Below are 19,202 nucleotides of genomic sequence, written 5' to 3'. Positions count from 1 at the left end.
GTTCTTACATATTATGTTATACTGGCACATATTATGTTATACTGGCACTAGGGCAGTTATAATTTTTGCTTTAAATGCCCTTGCTGGAGTCAAGGGCCTGGTCTTAAGTATCTAAAAATAAACAGCCAAGCATTGACTTTTATAAATGTATCCATTTACATTTTCTTTGGACTTTTTGTTGTCACTTCTCATGATTAAATACTGTGTCAATCATTCCCAGTGAAATGGATACAAACGTGCCCTTGATAGATTTTAATCACATCATGCATTTTGGCTTGAAAGTACCCACCCCATAGGTTCTGAAAGCAGCCATATAGAGCCCATCGGCCATGCAATTTTGGTTATAAATATACCATTTTCTTGCCCCAACAGTGGATAATTAAAGCTATTTGTGACATGTGTAGCTTAAAATGATTAACTTGTCTCTAGTCAGAAGCACACATAACCTGCACCTGTAAAGACTTTATTTCCTAAAGGTAAAACAACTGTTTAGGGAAGATCATGCTGGCAAAACAGCTGCTTGCCGTTCTGGAGGGGAAACAAGGTAGTATCTTTCAACAAATGCCAACTCTGGTGTTTTATCAGCTCTATCTCATTAACTGGAAACAAGGCTTAAATGCTTTGTTTATAAATTATGATTATTCCTGATTGCGGCAGTTACTGATAGTGCTACTCATTTGCAATGCAACTCTTTGAATTTGTTTAATTACAATTTGAAACAAGGCAGAGAAGATTAATTAACCCACCTGGCTGGCTGGCACGTAGTCCTGGCTCGGCTCTGTCATGCTCATATACATGTTCTCACCGTCAAACTGCGAATGAAATAATAGTAAACATTCAGCAATCTTGACTGTGTGCAGGGCTTTTTGTTTGTTTGTTTGTTTTTCACCATCAAACTGGAAACTCCAAGCTACCATGGTAAACAGTCGCCATAAAAAAAAAAAAATTACTGTGGTTGGGAATATGGAAAAGCTGTCCTCGTGAGTGAGCCACATCTTTTCTTTGATGTTTCTGTTGTCATCTTCCTGACCCTGGATGTCAGTGATTTGGAGTAATTAGTGCTCTAGTAATTACAGCAAGCAAGCAAGAAATGAATGGTTTCCTTTCATCTGCAATCTGTTTTAAAACAGAATGGCTCATTTTGCATACCCTGTATACATATTGCAGTTCAGTTGTAATGAAGTATTAAATGAATGGCATGATTTCTGGGGTGGGAGGGGGGTGGTGGAAAGATAATGGAAAATAAACTAAGGCACAGCTCAATGCATTCTGGGTTTAGCTCTCAAAAATGAAAAAGTGCAGAGTTTTCATAATAGACTAACACTGGCTTCATCACAATAGCTTTATGATTAAAATTTTTAACTCGATAATAATATTTGAAAAAAGCATGTGCCGCTACATCCATAGCTAAGAATGATAATAATAAATAACAATAAAAATATACAGGCTCGATTCTTAAATTTCCCTCTCAGAAGTTTTTCAAAGGCAGAATAAATAAATGTAAGTATTACGAATGCATAGAAACTCATACACAAGTTTACAAGTTAGGAACAAGATGGGAGGTGGAAATTCACCAGGCGGGGCACTGCTGAACGAGGCAACTGTTTAAGCAAGAGCAATAACAACAACATACTTTCCATTATTTAGGTTTTTGAAAGCAGTAATCACTCCATTCAGACTTAATCCTCAGCTATCTTTAGTCACTTGATAAATGGGCAAGGCATTCCTTTTTTTCGTTAAAGGAAAAATTTTCCCAAGGAATTAATCAAACGGACTAATACAGCCAGCTTCAAAGAGCCGAGAATGAAAATACTTTCATAGGCAGACTAATTTCAGACATGGGAATGCGAAAATCTGAAAAAATTACTTTTTAAGGCAGAAAAGTGTTATTGATGGAGGTGCAAACACAAAGTAATATGGACATACGTTATATGCCATCAAAATAAAAAAAAAAATTGTGTTCTAGATATTGCATTTCATCACCTATCAGCTACTAGCCCAAGAGGGTTGTCCAAACTCTGGGGACACACCAAAGCCTGTGAACTGTAGTCAGCAGCAGTGGGTGCCTGGAGATTCACATCAGCATCAGCTGTCTGAGTAAAGACTGCCCTGAGGACACTGAAGCACTCATGAAGTTAAGTTCAAAGAACTAAACATTTCTTCACCCATCACCCTGCAAATATATTTCATGTTATGTGAACAAACTTATCCAAACAGATATGAAACCACTAATTGAATGACGTGGTTGTTAAGGCAAATAAGAAATAGCACACGAAGAAAAGACTAGCTGGACATGTTGGTGGCTTTGTCATCCGGCTCAAGAGCCCTGAGTCCCAGTGACTTACCCAAGGCTGCTTTTCCATCAGTCAGGTGACCGATCACCTTCCACCCAGAGATGGCCGTAGCCCCAGTCAATCGGCCTGTTATTCCTGACAACTCAAATCCTGACAAAGCATCCTTTAGCATTTCTCCACCCCCACCCACTGTTGGTTTGTTTGCAAATGTTTTTAATGCTAAGATGCCAAAGAACCATTTAAAATATGGACAGTTTCTCTGACTATAACAAACTAAATTGCACAGAAGTAGTGAAGTGAATCAAATACTCCACTGCCTATGCATATTCTATAAATGTGTTACTTTCTATTTCATCTTCTCTAACTCATTTGCTAAATCTGGTGTCGTTTTCAAGCCAACTAAGGCTTTGGAGTTTTGGTTTTAGTCTATCCAAAATGTATGCTAATTAAGCATATTTAATATAGTGCTCTTGATAAGGACTCTTTACTCACAAAGTACCAATGCTTAAGTAATATTGAGCCAAGGCTGAAACAGCATTTTAAAATAAAATTTAAGTTGCTATAGGCATAACTATTTTATTGAATAGATTCTATATCCCCATCATCCACCTGTCTCTTTACATTCACTGATGCATATTATCTGATTCAATCTTCATAAAAACCATGATTTAGGTATTATTATTATTACCTACATTTTACAATTTCAGGTAGAGAGGCAAAGAATTTAAGCTAGATGCTTATGGTTACAAGCTCTTAAAAGGCAGGTCTAGGATTTAATGCCAGGCAGCCTGGCTTTCTAGAACATGCGCTAAACCTCCAGAACATATATAGTCTGAATCATAATGATGAATTAACTATCAATTCTGAAAGTGTCAAAATTATCAAAGCAGGTCATTGGCAATATCTCAATGATGTTGAAATATTGTCCAGAATGTCTATGGAATTGTGAGACTTACAAAAAACATGATCCTCAAAAAACAAAGCGGAAAGTATCATACTCCCTGACTTCAAGTTATATTACAAAGCGACAATAATAAAAACAGCATGGTACTGGCAGAAACAAAATAGACACACAGACCAATTAAACAGAATTGAGAGCCTAGAAATAAACTCACATGTATGTGAGCAAATATTTTTTCACAAAGGAGCCAAAAACATAAAATGGGAAAAGGAAGCCCTTTAATAAATGGTGCTGGGGAAATTGAAAAGCCACATGCAAAAAAATGAAACTAGACTGCTATTTGTCACCATATACAAAAATTAACTCAAAATAGATCAAAGACCTAAATATAAAATCTGAAACAATAAATTAAATGGAAGAAAACATAGGTAATAAACTTATGGACCTTGGTCTTAGAGAGGATTTTATTAATTTGACTTCAAAGGCAAGGAAAGTAAAAGCAAGAATAAATGAATGGGGCAATATTGAAGTAAATATCTTCTACACAGCAAAAGAAATCATCAACAAAATAAAAATGCAATGAAACGAATGGGAGAAGATATTTGCAAACAACACCTTCAATAAGGGATTAATATGCAAAAATATAAATAATTCAACAACAAGAAAACAAACAATCCATTTTAAAAATGGGCAGAGGATCTGAACAGACACATCTCCCAAGAAGAGATACATATGACCAACAGATATATGAAAAGATTCTCAGCTTCACTTGTTATTAGGGAAATGCAAATCAGAACTACAATGAGCCTGGCCAGATGGCTCAGTCATTTGAAGCGATATCCTGGACACCAAAGGTTACAGATTTGATTCCTGGTCATGGCACATACCTAGATTTCGGGTTCAACACCTGGTTGGGGTGTGTATGGCGACAACCAATCGATGTTTCTCACATCAGTGACTCTCTCTCTCTCCACCCCCTTTCTCTCTCTAAAATCAATAAAGACATAACCTTGGATGAGGATTTTAAAAAAAACCTACAATGAGATACCACCTCACACCTGTTAGAATGGCTACTATCAGCAAGACATGTAATAGCAATTGTTGGAGAGGTTGTGGAAAAAAAGAAATTCTCATTCACTGCTGGTGGGAATGTGAACTGGTATAGCCACTATGAAAACAGTATGGAGGTTTCTCAAAAAATTAAGATAAGAGTTAGCATATGACCCAGCAAGATAAATGTAGTATTATTCATTGCAGCATTATTCATGGTGGCCAATACCTGAAAACAATTGACGTATCCTTTGATAGGGGATCGGATAAAGAAAATGGGGCACATATATACAATGAAATACTAATACTAATAAGCCATGAAAGTAATAAAATATTGTCATTTGTGATGAGAGAGGGATTTTGAGAATATTGTTCGAAGCAAAATAAGTCAGATGGAAAGAGTCAGGAACCATATGATTTCATTCATTTGTGGGATATAAAACTGAAAGCAATAAATAAACAAACAAGACAAAAACTCATAGAGACAGACCAAAGTATGGTGGTTACCAGGGGGGAAGGGGTGTGGGGAGGAGGTAGTAAAAGATAAAGGGGGTCAAATATATGGTAACAGAAGGAGCTTTGACTTTGGGTGATGAACACACAATGCAATATACAGACAACATGTTATAGAATCATACACTTAAAACCTAACTAATGTCACCCCAATATATTTAAAAATTTGAGAAACAAAAAAAACACACCCATGAGCCTTGGTGAGCCGCCAATTTAATAATCAGGTTGGTAGAATGTCCCTGGATGCTTTCCAATTAACCCTTAAAAAACCGAGACATGGTATCATCATTAATTGTATGTCTACTTGACTGGGCCACATGTGCCCAGATATTTGGTCAAATATTATTCTCGATGTGTCTGTGAGGGTATGGGGTGACATTAACATTTGAATTGGAAGACTGAGTAGAGAAGACTGCCCTCTCTAATCAGTTAAAGGCCTGAATAGAACAAAAACGCTGATCATTATGAGAGAAAGAGGAAACACCTCCAGCGTGACTGTTGATCTGGGACATTCATCTTTTCCTGCCTTCAGACTCAAACCGAAATATCAGCTCTTCTTGGGTCTCAAGCCTGACAGCTTCTGTCCTGGAACTAAACCATTGGCTTTCCTGGGTCTCCAGCTTCCCCACTACAGATCATGGGGCTTCTCAGCCTCCATAACTGCATAAGAGGATTCCTTATAATAAATCCCTTTCCTTGTCTACTAGTATATACATCCTGTTGGTTCTGTTTCTCTGGTGAACGTAACTAATACAGGTGGCTTCCTCTATTCCTTCTCAAGATATTCATGATTGTTCCAAAAGCTTATTTCTGGAGGACATACAATGTAGAAACACATAAGAGATGGCATGTATTTCACGCTATTGTTTCCTTTAGGGGAGAAGAAGTCATGCGATTTTGCCATGAGAGTCTGTGGTCTCAGAGTCCACTCCCTGTGCCCTGGTGCATCCCCCATGCATTCACAAGGCCTCTTCATTCAGAAGGCCTCCCTGCCCTTTTACTTGTTGAATTCTCCTTCCATCCCTCAACTCCCCTTAGTCAGGGCTGAGCTCTGGTGTCCTGTAGGCAGTCCTCTGGTTCCAGACAGGTCTTGTTAAGGGACTAACTCCACTGGCTGTGAGCTACCACAGGGGACAGGACACATCTTAATGATCTTTAGTGCCTCTGTATCTGAGGGGCAGCACATACAAAGTCCTCAAAAAATGTCTAGTTAACAAAAATTTAATATTTGCTTGATTAAATAGATTGCCTTCCCAGAAAAATCAGTGACTTAGAAGAAGAAAATCAGGCTTTCAGAGAATGGTTTGAAGGATTTTAAATGGAATCAACTCAAAGTTTTACCGTGAATTAAAACTGGTTGCTATAGGAGTGCACGCTTTTAAAAAGAAAAAAAAAATAATGTCCAGAAAAAGCTCAAATGCTAGATCCACTTCCTCCTCAAGATTTTTATTTAAGTATAAAACATTGGCCAAGAATCAAGAAATCCAGATCTAAATGAGTGTATGCCTGCTTCTGACACACAAACTAAACCACGGGTTTGTGTCAGACAGGCCTGTCCATACCCCTTGTGGTGGGACACACTCTTGGACTCAGGAAGAAAAATAAGCCAAGATTCTAGGGGGTCAACCCCTCCCCACACAGACCTTGTCAGGTGAATGTCATCATTGTACTTTTCACATCTCCACCCAATCCCACCCTGTCCAGGAGCTGGTTCCAGGGATCTCGACAGGCCTCATGTTGATGCAACATTCTTAGGATGCAAACTGTGGCACGGGGGCATATCATGCTGTCATTTGAAGTAGAGCTATATAGTGCAATAGAGTCTTAGAATTTTGGTCTTGGAAAGGTTTCTGAAGGCATTGTAGCTGAACTCCTCATGTTATGACAGAAAGAAACAGACTGTTATTGGCCACGTGGTCCATCCGCTAATAGAATAAAGGTCTGGATTTCCAGTAGAAGAGTTGTCCACGCTGACATACTGCTTCATACTCCATCACTCATAAACAGTGGGGAATCAGGCTCTATGGCTGTTTGGGAATGGCTTCTTTGAAGGCACAGCATTTGCATTATTACATCAATGACCCCACTTTATTTTACCTGGACCACATATTAGATGAACCTTAATAATAATTGTTGCAATAACATTGTTTTATTAAAAATTACTAACTACATTTCCTTATTCTTTATGGTTATCACAGTTATTATTCTTAGAGTCAACTGAATTTAGGCATTTTAACTTTTCCAAATGTACCTAAGCATACTAGGACTTTTAATTTCCATGTTTTCTCAATTTAAAACCTGAAGCAAAATTTGAAAAAATAAATAGGCTGACTTATTTGAATCTAAATGTAAATGGCATCCACTCAGGATTAGCCTTTCTGACCAAGCGCTTTTATACTCTTTATTGTGTTTTTATTTCAAAGCACCAGGGGATGCAATCACATAAAAAGTCATTTATAATCTTCTACTACAGTTTTTTGAAATTGTTTTTAGAGGATATTAACCAAACCCATAATCCCAAAGAGCTTTTCAAACTAGGTAGTTATTATTTCTTCTATTTAAAAACCGAGAGCAGACATCCAACACTGTCTGAACATAGTGAATGATGAGCAAAAATGGGCAACATTAGGCTACCAAAACCACTAAAACAAGAAAAATCAAAGATAGAATGTGAAGTGTAAATCAATCATTAGCGCTAGGACAGGAAATGGGATCTTTTTAAGGAAACCATTAGAAGAAAACCAGAAAACTGCTACTGGGGAGAGCGGGGTGTGTGGGAGCTCATGGAATTCTTGAAACAGTACCACATTGTAGGGCCTATAAAAGGGAAACCTTACATTTCTGATTTTTCCTGAAGGAATATTTGATACTTTGATTTTTTAAAAAGAGCTAAAAATGGAAATGCTTGTAATAGGGAGTTAATTTGACATTTCTTAAAAGAGGCATTATAATAAATCATTATAAGAGAGGGTAATAGTCTGAAAATAAAATATCCATTTTTGTATTGCTTGGCTCAATATAAGACTACAAGTCATCGAATTTTTCTTTTTCTTTCTTTTTTTCTTTTTTTATAATGGAAGAAATAACTTCAGTTTGGACCATGAAGTCAAAGACTTAGGCTGTTCTGTGTAGAGCAAGGCGTTGTGAGCACGATGTGAAGGGAGATAATGTACCCTGAGCACAGTTATCAGGCAGCTGACACCCATAGTAACCGATGCTACCATATCCAACGGTAATGTAGCCAATAAAAGCAGAGCAAGGTGTACCCCTGCTCCACTACGCATCCTGCCCTTCGCAACGAAAAAGGTCAGGAGACACTAGAGAGAGAATAGGTGCTTATCTTCCCGCTTCAAGGCTGAACTTGTTCACTCAATGGTCTAAGACAGTCTGCAAGCCAAGCTGGGCAGAATGAAACAAGTACTGACTGAGCACAGTGGGCCAGAAAAGTGGCTGGCAGGGCAAGGCAGCAGACTAGCTGCGTGCAGGCTATCGATACCCAAGGACAGGAAAGCAGAATTAGGCTATCAGTGCTGTGAATGGATGTGCATTACAACCTGGGAGCACACCGAGCTGGACTAGGAAGGAGAAACCCCTCTCAGCTGAGCTCCTGTCACTTGAACTTGAGTGGTGAACACTCTGCAGAAGATCTGAATGCATGGAGAGGACATGTCCTCTGGGCATAGCTTGGCCGCTTGTAAGCTTGGCCACCGGAAGAGGAGAAATCCTACACTACCCACAACTAGAATATCATAACCGCAACTCAGAATCTGGCCTCTGTTTGGAACTGAATTTATATTCTAATTTTTGTCCCATTTTTGTACTTATTTGGGGGGAAATTGCATATCATATTTCCTTTGTTAACTTTGAGAACTGAAATGTTCAGTAATAATACTATGCATGTATCTTGAATCTGTACTCGCAAGTGCTGTCCTATGATCAAACTCAGTGGCGTGACCCAAAGAGTCGTTAACAGTATTATCCCCGTGTTGCTAAGGGTATGGCTGAAATGTAATATTTGTTTGTTTGCTTTGTAAACAAACACACTAAACTTCTTAACTCAAAATGAACACTGTATCCTTTTAAGTAGTCACCTTACAGGCTCCACGTTAGGATAACACCGCTATTACGATTCAAAACAGTTTTAACTTTTGCAGGCCCTTTCTAATTGCATTAAATATACTACGGCATTTCGTTTTCATAACAGTCTTGTAAAAACAAATAGAAAAACTAGACTGTTACTACTCCCATTTCACAGGTGCCAAAACTGAGACACAAAGAGGGTAAGTAAGTTGTCTGAGACAGATCCAGTCACAGGTCATGTCAGCCTGTCTGACCCTCAGGCCTTGGCCACTGGCCTTTGCTTCTAGGAATGACTTTCATCGTTCCCACGGTCATGCAGCCCCAGACACACTCCAAGGAAATATGGCCCTTTGGCAAGCCTTGGCCCAAGCATTGCCTGAGGACTCTTTTTTAAAAAAATATGTTTTTATTGATTTCAGAGAGGAAGAGAGAGGGAGAGATAGAAATATCAATGATGAGAGAATCATTGATTGGCTGCCTCCTGCACGCCCTCTACTGGGGATCGAGCCCACAACCTGTTATGTGCCCTTGACTGGAATTGAACCAGGGACCCTTTAGTCTGCAGGCCAATGCCCTATGCCCTGAGCCAAATCAGTTAGGGCACCTGAGGACTCTTTAGAGAAGTCTAGTTGCAAAGCTGTGGCAGTGTGGAAGCATGTGCCTTCTTTGCCCAGCCAGCATGGCTCAGTGGCTGAGTGTTGGCTGATGACCCAAGGGGTCATGGTTCTATTCCTGGTTAGAGCACAGGCCCAGGTTGTGAGCTCGATCCCCAGTGTGGGGCATGCTGGAGATAGCCAATCAATGACGCTTTCTCATCACTGATGTTTCTCTCTCTCTCCCTTCCCCTTCCTCTCTGAAATCAATAAAAATATATTTATTAAACACACACACACACACACACACACACGTGCCTTCTGTTTGGCTGTCCCTGCCTCCTGGGCTTGCACCCGCAGTGCTAACATGCCAGCTTTCACTACAGGCTCTGATTTCTGGGCAACTTGGACTAAGACAGTGTGACAGCACTCTTAACTGCAATGCTACACTAATCTCATCCCCTCCTCGTTCTGCTTTTATTATATTATTTTTAAGAATCATTAGTTCTATTGTGCAAGGATAGAAACAAACATATAAAACAATAATAAATAGAACTAGGTTTTTCTTATATCATGAAAAACAACAGTTTCAAGAAAATAGAAGCTAGTTTCTAGAAACCTTCATGAACCCCAAGATTCCAACAGAAAGCAACTCATTTTCATTATGCATTATTTAAGAAAGAAAAGAATGTATGGGTAAAAGCAATCACTCCAAATTGACTCTAGTTAATCGAATGGAAATAAGTATAATCAAATCAAAACTCGCATAAAACACACCTTTGGTTTTTACTGAAAGGCCTCCACAAGGTAGGTGTCTGAGGTTGGAAAATCGGGAGCTATGATTTCTGATCCCACATAGGAGCCTTGTTTTGGAAATGAATTTTCCACTAATGTGCAAGTTTCTACAAATTATAAAGCTGTAAAACTATATTATATAGTTGAAATTCAATGTTGTTTCAAATTATTGGTTCAGAACATTTCTTTGAGTTGTCATGTTTTAGACAAATGTTTCTGAGTCCACCTAGTAAAGGAAGAATTTGAGGAGTACGTTCAAACTCACCGGCAAGCCTTACCTAAGCTCACTATTTGTACATTATATCAGTTCTCACCTCACTTACCATGGTAGTAAATCCTGCATAGAAGTGGAATGGAAAGTAAGAAAGACATTACTTCTCTTGGTGGGGGTGGGGGGTAGTTCTTTCATTGCTAGTATTCCCTCTTAAGCACAGTCAACATTTCTTAGTTCCTGACATGTAGAGAAAAAGGTGAGAATGTTTCTCTACACATGTCTGGTCTGGAAAAGCATGTTCTGTTCTGGGAACCTCAAAACCAAAAATATGGAAGAGACTAGCAGAAGTTCAAAGCATTGAAAATGCTATTCAATTTGAATGGCAGATGTCTAAAACAGAGGGGTTAGAATTAGACTGGTTAGGCCACAACTGGGTGGGATAAAAAATACTTTAAAAGGTTTGAGGACACACAACTCTTAAGTAATTTTGAGATTAAAATGGTAGTACCTACCTACAAAAAGAAAGGTACAGAGATATTAAGATGGAGATTCTCACTTCCCTATTATGCTTACTCAGAAGATAAGATTGCGACTATATATAACAATAATGTTACATGAATAGCCTTTTGATAGTAACAGGACAGGACAGGTGTTGAAATATATTTTGGTCAAGTTCAGAATGAACCTGACCACTTAGAAATACGAGTGGTTCTGTCTAGATCCACTCCATTTCCTTTGTGAGATCAGATTTGACATTTATTTTTTTCAGGTCCCAGACAGTTTGTTTTCTAAATGAAAAGCTAATGACGTTTTAAATAAGAGGATTAAATAGCAAGAAGAAATCCAGGCATTCAGCGTGGATTTGTCCAGGTGGAAGGGAGAAGAGTTCTGCTGGCATTGTCTTTCACTTTAAGAGCCTTGAATCGCCATTCCATTTATTTGTTAATTAAAAAGTATAATTTTTGGTTTTTCTTTAACACCTTCAAATACTATAGAGTAACATCTACTTAGCTCCTTTTTTAGTCTCTTTTTAAAACAGTGATTTCATGTGTCTTCCCCTGCTGACTTAGCCCACATTTTTATGATGGTTATGGACCATTTTTCCTTGCTTTGGCTTAAGGCTTCCTGCATAAGATGTCCCCGCCCCGAGGCACATGCATTCCACATATTGATAAATTTCAACTCTACAGTTTCTTTTTATTTTCTCCTTGCTTATAGCAGTTCTAACTCTCCCTCATTCTCCCGCTTCCATTTGACTCTTTAGGGAGTACGGGGTGGGGAGAGTATTCTCCCAAATACTTCTTCAGCCCTTTTGACAACGTCCTTTTCAGCATGTGTTGCCAGGAACACGTTGGAGCTGAAACTACAAGTCTTGTTGCTGAAAACGGTGTGCCCATTTCTACTGAGAGCCTTATTTAGACTGCACGTGAGGGGTGATTGGTTTCCTCTATTTTACTTTCTAGAATGACACCAGATGATGCTCTTTTGCTGAAAATTGGAGAGAATAGTACTCTCAGGGGTGTGCCATATAGCATGGTCTTGCTGTTATATCAAAGTCAATGGTAAGTGACACATTTACAGATTAAATGATTCATTTACTCATTCATTCATCACACCTACTGTGTACCAGGTCTCAGTCTCATTGATAGCAACAACATTTCTTGAATATTTACTGTGTGTCAGGTACACACAGGCACTGACTCAATTTAACCTACAGCAACCTCCGAGGCAGTATTTGTGTCCTTTTACCAATAAGAAGGCTGAAGCTTAAAGAATTAAGTCACTTGGAAGGGGCAGCACAAAGCCGCAATTCCAGGTCTGTCTGATGGCAGAAAAGCACCTAATAAGATATCTGCTAAGAAAACAAATCCTTGCAAAAGGAGATCAATCAACATGCAAGACTTAGATATCCCAAAGTGACTGTAGAATTAGTGGATATCATAACATATTCAATGACTACCAGGACATCTGACTTCGTTCTATTATTTTAGTGACTCTCCCTCCCCCCTAAGGACAATGGGTACCACTGTAAACACATACACTATGTCATCGCCCACTCTCACTGGACCGGAGCAGTCCTCAGCAGATGCAGAAGGTGTGTTGGAGAGACCATGTAGCGGAGTGATTCAGAGTAGGTTTGAGATCCATCCCTGCCTCTCAGCTGTGGAACTTGGGAAGATCTGGCCTCTGTGAACCTCAATGGCCCTATTACAGGATTGTCATGAGGTCCGGACCTACATGAGAGGCACCTAGGATAACACACATGTCTAGCAGATACTCAGAGCAAGTCCCTTACTTTCTCTTTACTGCTTAGTGACCTAGACGAAGCCAATCTTTGTCCAAGAAACTAGTCTTCTTCTTCTCCACTGCTTAAAATTCTTCAGTGCTCCCTATGGTTTCAAGGTAAATTCCAACGTCCTTAGAACTTAAGGCCCTTCCTGATGTGAACAACTGTACCCCTCGTTCATGGCTGGTGCCGCTAACCAGCCAGGGCTAGTGCCATACCAGATGTTCAATATTCTTAACATCACTCCTGTCTGTATCGCTTGTTCCTCTACATTTCACCAATGCTTAATGATTTTCACATGCCCCTCCCCCCAAGAAAAAAATCCCTGCCTTTATTCTTTCCCACCATCTCCTTTAACTGTACACCTTTCACCTCCAACTCTGTTGTTCTCCTCCCTATCTCCTAGTAATAAATAATCACAGACTGTATCAACCAACCTGGAACACTTCCGAGAGTGAAAGGAGCTAGTGCTACAGATTAGGGTTGGACGACAGACCTAAACGAGGACACGCCCAGCCAAGGAGAAGCTGCCCGCCAGAAGGTGAGCCTTGCCTGACCTCACCGATGATGTGGTCTCTGTGCCTGTGAGAGTTCTCGTGGCATCTGGTGCTCGGTGCAGCCTGGAGCTCCTTGCAGTGCCACTGCTGTGCTGCTTCTCTCCTACACTGGACTGTGAGCTCTTTGAGGGCAGGGACTTGCCTGTTTATTTGTCTGTCCCCAGCACTGAGCTATGCCTCGCACATATTACTTACTGAGCAACATTAAATGATGAAATCAACCTAGTGCAGTATTGGGGGAGAACTAAAGGCATTTCAGACACCTCACCATTTAATTATTCTGCAGGAGCATTTATTCCCTGTGCTTTCAGTTCCAGATCAATTTCTGCCCATGAAAATAACTGATCCTCCGGGGGCAGCAGGCAAAAGCCTCCATAAACCAGTCCACATTCTAGGTTTCCATCTCTTCCTGTTCTACAGGGACCGAGATTTAGTCACTCTAGTCAGACTAGTTTGAAAAGAAGCTCATTGTATGAGAGCCGAGGTGAGAGCTGAAAGCTTCATGGTAGCAAGGAGGCCAGTCCAGTCCCCGAAAGCAGTCAGTGCCCATGCGGCTCCAGACCAAGCTAGTTTATGTTTTCACACTGATGTCAACCTGCTGGTGAACATTTTGCTGTCTGAATCATCTCCAAGTCTGTACCAACCGGCTAATGAAAAGCCCACTGGGTTGACAGACGCGGTGTAATTCATTCCTTCCTTTTCCCATGTGGTTTGTGACTAAGTCAGAGCCTCCCCTGTAGGTATAGCAGAATAGGGCATAATTTAGGGGAGATTCCATCAGGGAGTGGGTTTGAAATAGGAAGACCCAAATAAGAGTCTTGATTCTGACCTTCCTAGCAGACTGGTCTTGGAAATAAAAGGAAGAATTATACTCTCTGCCCTGGCTGGTGGAGCTCTCAGTGGATAGAGCGTCGGCTCACATACCTTGGTTGCAGGTTCGAGGTTTGATCTCTGCTCTGGTCGGGGCACATATGGGAGGCAACCAATCGAAGTGTCTCTCTCATGCCAATGTCTCTCTCTCTCTCTCTTTCTTTCTCTCTCTTCCCCCCCTCCATTCTCTCTCCCTTCCACTCTCTAGAAAAATCAATGGAAAAAGATATCATTGGGTGAGGATTTTTAAAAAAAGAATTATACTTTCTAAATACAGTTATTTCAGATTCAAATGAGACATGCAAAAGAATTTGTAAATTGTAAAGCACTAAACACATAAACCCTGTGCTACATTCTGGAAACTGTGGTACTTCCCCCTCATGGCAAGTTTATTTGAATGTTTCCATTATTAATTGGAAAGAACAATAGGCAGAAAGTAGTGGAAAGAATCAGTCTCAGAGTGCCCTAAATTAGCCGGAGAAAGAGTCTTTAATATGGAAAACGATACACAGACCTTATTTTTTATCGCTATATATGTAAATGCAGAGTCCTACTTGAAATATTAGATAAGTGAAAAGCAATGGAGTGAATAAAAGAAAATAGCAGTGTAATGACTAAGTAAATGAAAAGTTTGTAGAGCATCATGCGTGTATGTATGTGCATGTAAATATGTACACACCTGTCCTTTAACTATGTACATACTTATTTACTATGTGTGTGTAAAAAATATTTTTCTCCTGATATACTTTTTATTTGGCTTATATTTAAATTATTTTAGATCACCTAGGGGAGCAGCTATTACGGTATAATCTTAAAAACTGCCACACAAAAGTGCAGGAGAAGTTGTCTGAAAATGCAAAATACTATTGAACTCTACTCTTAAATCATAGATAAAATATTATCCAGCCATGTACACTACAGCATATCACATTCACTACAATTGCTTCAGGCAAATTTATTACCATAAAATGAAGATTTCAGACAATTTGGGCATAAAAAATGCAATGTTATACTTAAATATATTGCAGTATAATATAGGATGGGATAGGTCTTCCATGGCATTTTATTTGCCATACATTTAAGCTTTATGCATTAAGTTATCCATAAGATAACAATTACTCATTACATTTTATGGTACTACATAACAATTATTATTCTAGTTCAACAATTGCATAACCTTAGCTAACCATAGAGACTTAAACTGTTTCAGTAATCAGTTAATGTTCCTTGTAATGCTCACATCAAAGAAATGATGTAATCCCTACTATGCTGTACCCTATCATTTCACCTTCTGTAAGAAACATTACATTATTAATATCTTTTGCACATTTCATATTTGCTATGAAAAAATTCTGGCATAATATATTCTATAACCATTAAGTAAATTAATATTAATGTTAGATTAAGTGGTTTCAGAATTTTTTGGTTGAAATGCCTTCTGAATAGTTCTGAGCAGAATGTACATATTTTAAATATATCCAATGAGTTTTATCTCCAAGAAATCCTTCAATGTTACTTGAGACATTAAAGTTGAAACAAAGAATTTAAACACGCATGGAAGTTAGAATAGGATAGAAACTAAACATTAGAGCAAGATTAAATGATCTCAGATGGATTTTTATTTTAAAAGCAGCACAATGTTGGCATTTCTTCAGGGCTAACGCACTTTCCTCAGAAAGTTGTATTATAGTGCGTATTCCCATTTCTACATAATTTAGGCAACAAAGCTCTTTAGACACATGACAAAAAAATAGCCAACCTCTAATATTTAAAATCCACATTTTACAATGGCCCCATTACTTCCATTTTCAGGCAGTGCAACTGCCTTTGTAATAATCCATTTGTATTTGTGGTTCCAAAAGTTAATGCATTTTCTCAAAACCTGTATATTGTAACCTTTATGGAGATTGTAAACTGTACTTTTAAAACAGTACATTTTCACACCGTTGGATTGTTGAAGAGGAAGGGGTTGTGGATATGCATTTGTAGGGAAGCCAGTGAAACTTCCAGCCTCTGCCATTTTCTCCATAACTCCCCCGTCTATTTTATCCCTAAGCAGTCATTGGAGATTGTTTTTAAACATTCTTTAAGGTGTGAGGCCAACTCAATGAAGGGTTTCTGTAATGTCAACTATATTGAGCATGGAGTTTAAACAATTCTACTATTCAGATGGTTATCAGCATTCCCTTCGATCTTTTTGGATTCAACCTTTCATTTGGATTTTGTTCTTTTCAATTGCTTGGCCATAGCTTTGCTCATTCTACTTAGTGATGTTATGATGGTTATACAATGCAGTCCACATCTTCTGTGGTTTTCAACTTAGGGCGATTCTTCTCCCTCTCTTTTTTGATTGTCACCACTGCGTGGTGCTACTTGTATCTAGTGGGTAGAAGCCAGGGATGCTCTGTACATCCTACAAGGTACAGGGACAGCCCCATAGAAAACAATTATCCAGCACCAATGTCAACAGTGCTGCGGTTGAGAAACCCTGGTCTATGGCGCTGATTCAGTGTGATACTTAGGTCATTCTTATGTCAAACTGTGGGCTGAGAGTGATACTTTGGTCATTCTTATGACAAACTGTGGGCTGAGAGATGAAATACACTATGCAATGATTCACTTGGGTAATAAGAGTAGCTCAAACTTAAAATCAATTAATAGGCCTACTTATAAAACATTTAGATATGGCCTAAGTAGTTTGCACAATGCAATGTAATTGCCCAACTCTTATAGGGCCAATAGCACTATTCCAGGTGTTTCAGGTCTGATGTTCAAAACAAGAAGCGAAGAGCCCTCATCATCCCATGCTTAATCTCCACTAATCAAAATAAACATACACTGAATTACATAAACTTTGGAGTTACAATTACTCTGGGTAACCACAGAATAACAAAATAAATTCTTCAAACTACACACATAAAACCTGCCACGTGTCACTGTTAACACCTAAATGCTGTAAGGAAAATTAGCAATTTGTTAATTAGGATTCTACTTATCATTTCGTGTGCAAAACTAATTATTTGTTTGTAAGCTGCTGCATCTTCATTAGAACCATTAGTATTCTGAGTAGATGGCAGTATAATTTTATAAATGGAAACTCATCCTTGTTTTTCATGCAGTGAATATTTCCACTTGATGTTATCTGTCTAAAAACGACAATTCTTTATAGCAACAAAAAGCAGTTATATATCTAGTTCATAGTATTCATTATTTTTTTAGCAGTTTTCCTGGATATCAAACAGGCATATATATTGTTCTTTGAGAGAGTGATATGTAATACGTATGTATAAGGCTTGGGAGAAAGGGTAACACTATTTACCAAACCTATATCCCCAAAATATTGTTATATTTTAAGACAATATAAAGTCATCTCTCCAGGTAATCTTCCCAAAGAGTAAGAGCTACTAATTTAAAATTAATTAATAAGTAATTTGGAATGCATTCCATGTTTTTAGGCCGCATTTTTATCTCCCCAATTGTCACTTAATTGGTTCATAATGTTCTGAGTTTCATTCACTTTGAATGTGGTGGTTGGACAGTAAGGAAAGTTTCTCAGGAGTGAATAGAGCAGCTAAGGGAAGTCTGCATAGGACTCGAGATGGCCCCAGGCAATTCACAAAGTAGATGACATTCCCAATGGGTAACTGGAGGTGAGAGAAGGGGGCCTAGGGCCTCTTCAGTCTAAGTGGAATCAGAATACAATTAGAAGTGTTGGGAGAGATAGATCTACATAAGGCAGAACTCTGGGAGAAGCTGGTCTGGGTTCCCCTCCACACTTTGAAATGGCAGACACCCTCTGTTCTGCTGGGGCCCACCTTTCACACTGGTTAGGTAACTTTAATGCATAAGGCAAGGAATATGCACACACAGTGCTCTGACAATCAGAGGAAATGAACTACCTACAGTGTGTAAGTACTTAAACACTATTCATTCCTACATAGAAAAAATATAGATTAATAGATTTGCTTTTTAAAATATCATATTGCTTAGATTTTTAAAAATATATATAAATAAGCTTTGGTGGGTTTTTTTTTGAGCACTTTTAAGTTCACAGCAAAATTGAGTGCCAAGTCCTGAGAGTTCTCATACACCCCTGTCCCCACATGTGCACAACCTCCCCATTACTGACATGTCACATCACAGCGGGGCATTTGTTACAATCCATGAATCTACACTGACAGGTCATTATCACCCAAAGCCCATAGTTTACATTAGCATCCACTCTTGGTCTTTCATCCACCACAATAGTATTACACAGAAAAAGAGCTACCTCGATGGCTTTTTTAAAAAACATACTTCGTATATACCATGAAAGCTAAGAGGATCCCTTTCAGCCAGTACTGCCTCCATCCACTTCCAAAAAGTGAGGTTGCTAAAAATAAAGCCCTTGGTTCATCTCCTACTTGTAGTCCTCACCACACTATTAATTGGATTTTTCTTAAATTAACATTAGGGAAGGGTTATGGGAAATGATATGCCTATTTAACACTCTGCTCATTTGACATGATATCTTTCCAGAAATATCTGTAAGTAGATACAGAATTTTACATGAATTAAAATGTCAGTAGTTGATTTCATAAAGAGGCAGTACCACAATTATCCTTTTTGTGCTGGTCTGTACTGAAACTGAATTTCTGGGAACACTTCCAACTCTCCCCAACAGTCTTTCTAGGTTAGTGACCAGGGATGTTTGCAAGTGACTAAATTTACATCATTTGGGCAAAAACTTCCATTTGTGTTGCAGGCTATGTTGATACAAAGTGAAGTAGAGAATTGGCAATTATCCTATTAATCTGATGAATGTGGACAGCCATCCCAGATTATTTCAAACCACCAGATAGAATTTCTTTGTCCCAATGATCTAATTTGTGAACCAGATAACTGCCAAGACTCCAACTTCATTCTCTTCCATATAAAATTATTCATAATTTTTTTAGTATTTCCAGTATCAGCTACTTAAGGGAAATGTATGTAAATGTATGGATATTTTTGCACTAAAGCTGTACTTCTCATTCCATGTTGATGATATAAAGTGAAACAGAGAAAGA

General features: G+C 38.7%; 1 protein-coding gene across 1 annotated transcript in view; it reads right to left on the bottom strand.

The window, feature by feature from the left end:
• The window catches only part of TOX (thymocyte selection associated high mobility group box), a 296,399-nt gene that overhangs the window by 146,698 nt on the left and 130,499 nt on the right, over nt 1–19,202 (bottom strand). The window contains exon 2 of the mRNA XM_070392145.1: nt 747–812. Within this exon, the coding sequence (XP_070248246.1) occupies nt 747–812 (66 nt within the window). The remainder of the gene's footprint in view (nt 1–746; nt 813–19,202) is intronic.

The sequence above is a fragment of the Myotis yumanensis genome, unplaced genomic scaffold, assembly GCF_028538775.1.
Source record: "Myotis yumanensis isolate MYYU_CA2020_CCGP unplaced genomic scaffold, mMyoYum1.0.hap1 SCAF_15, whole genome shotgun sequence".
Lineage (NCBI taxonomy): Eukaryota > Metazoa > Chordata > Mammalia > Chiroptera > Vespertilionidae > Myotis > Myotis yumanensis.
Note: the sequence above shows the minus strand (reverse complement) of the source record. Positions and strands in the feature narration are given on the sequence as shown.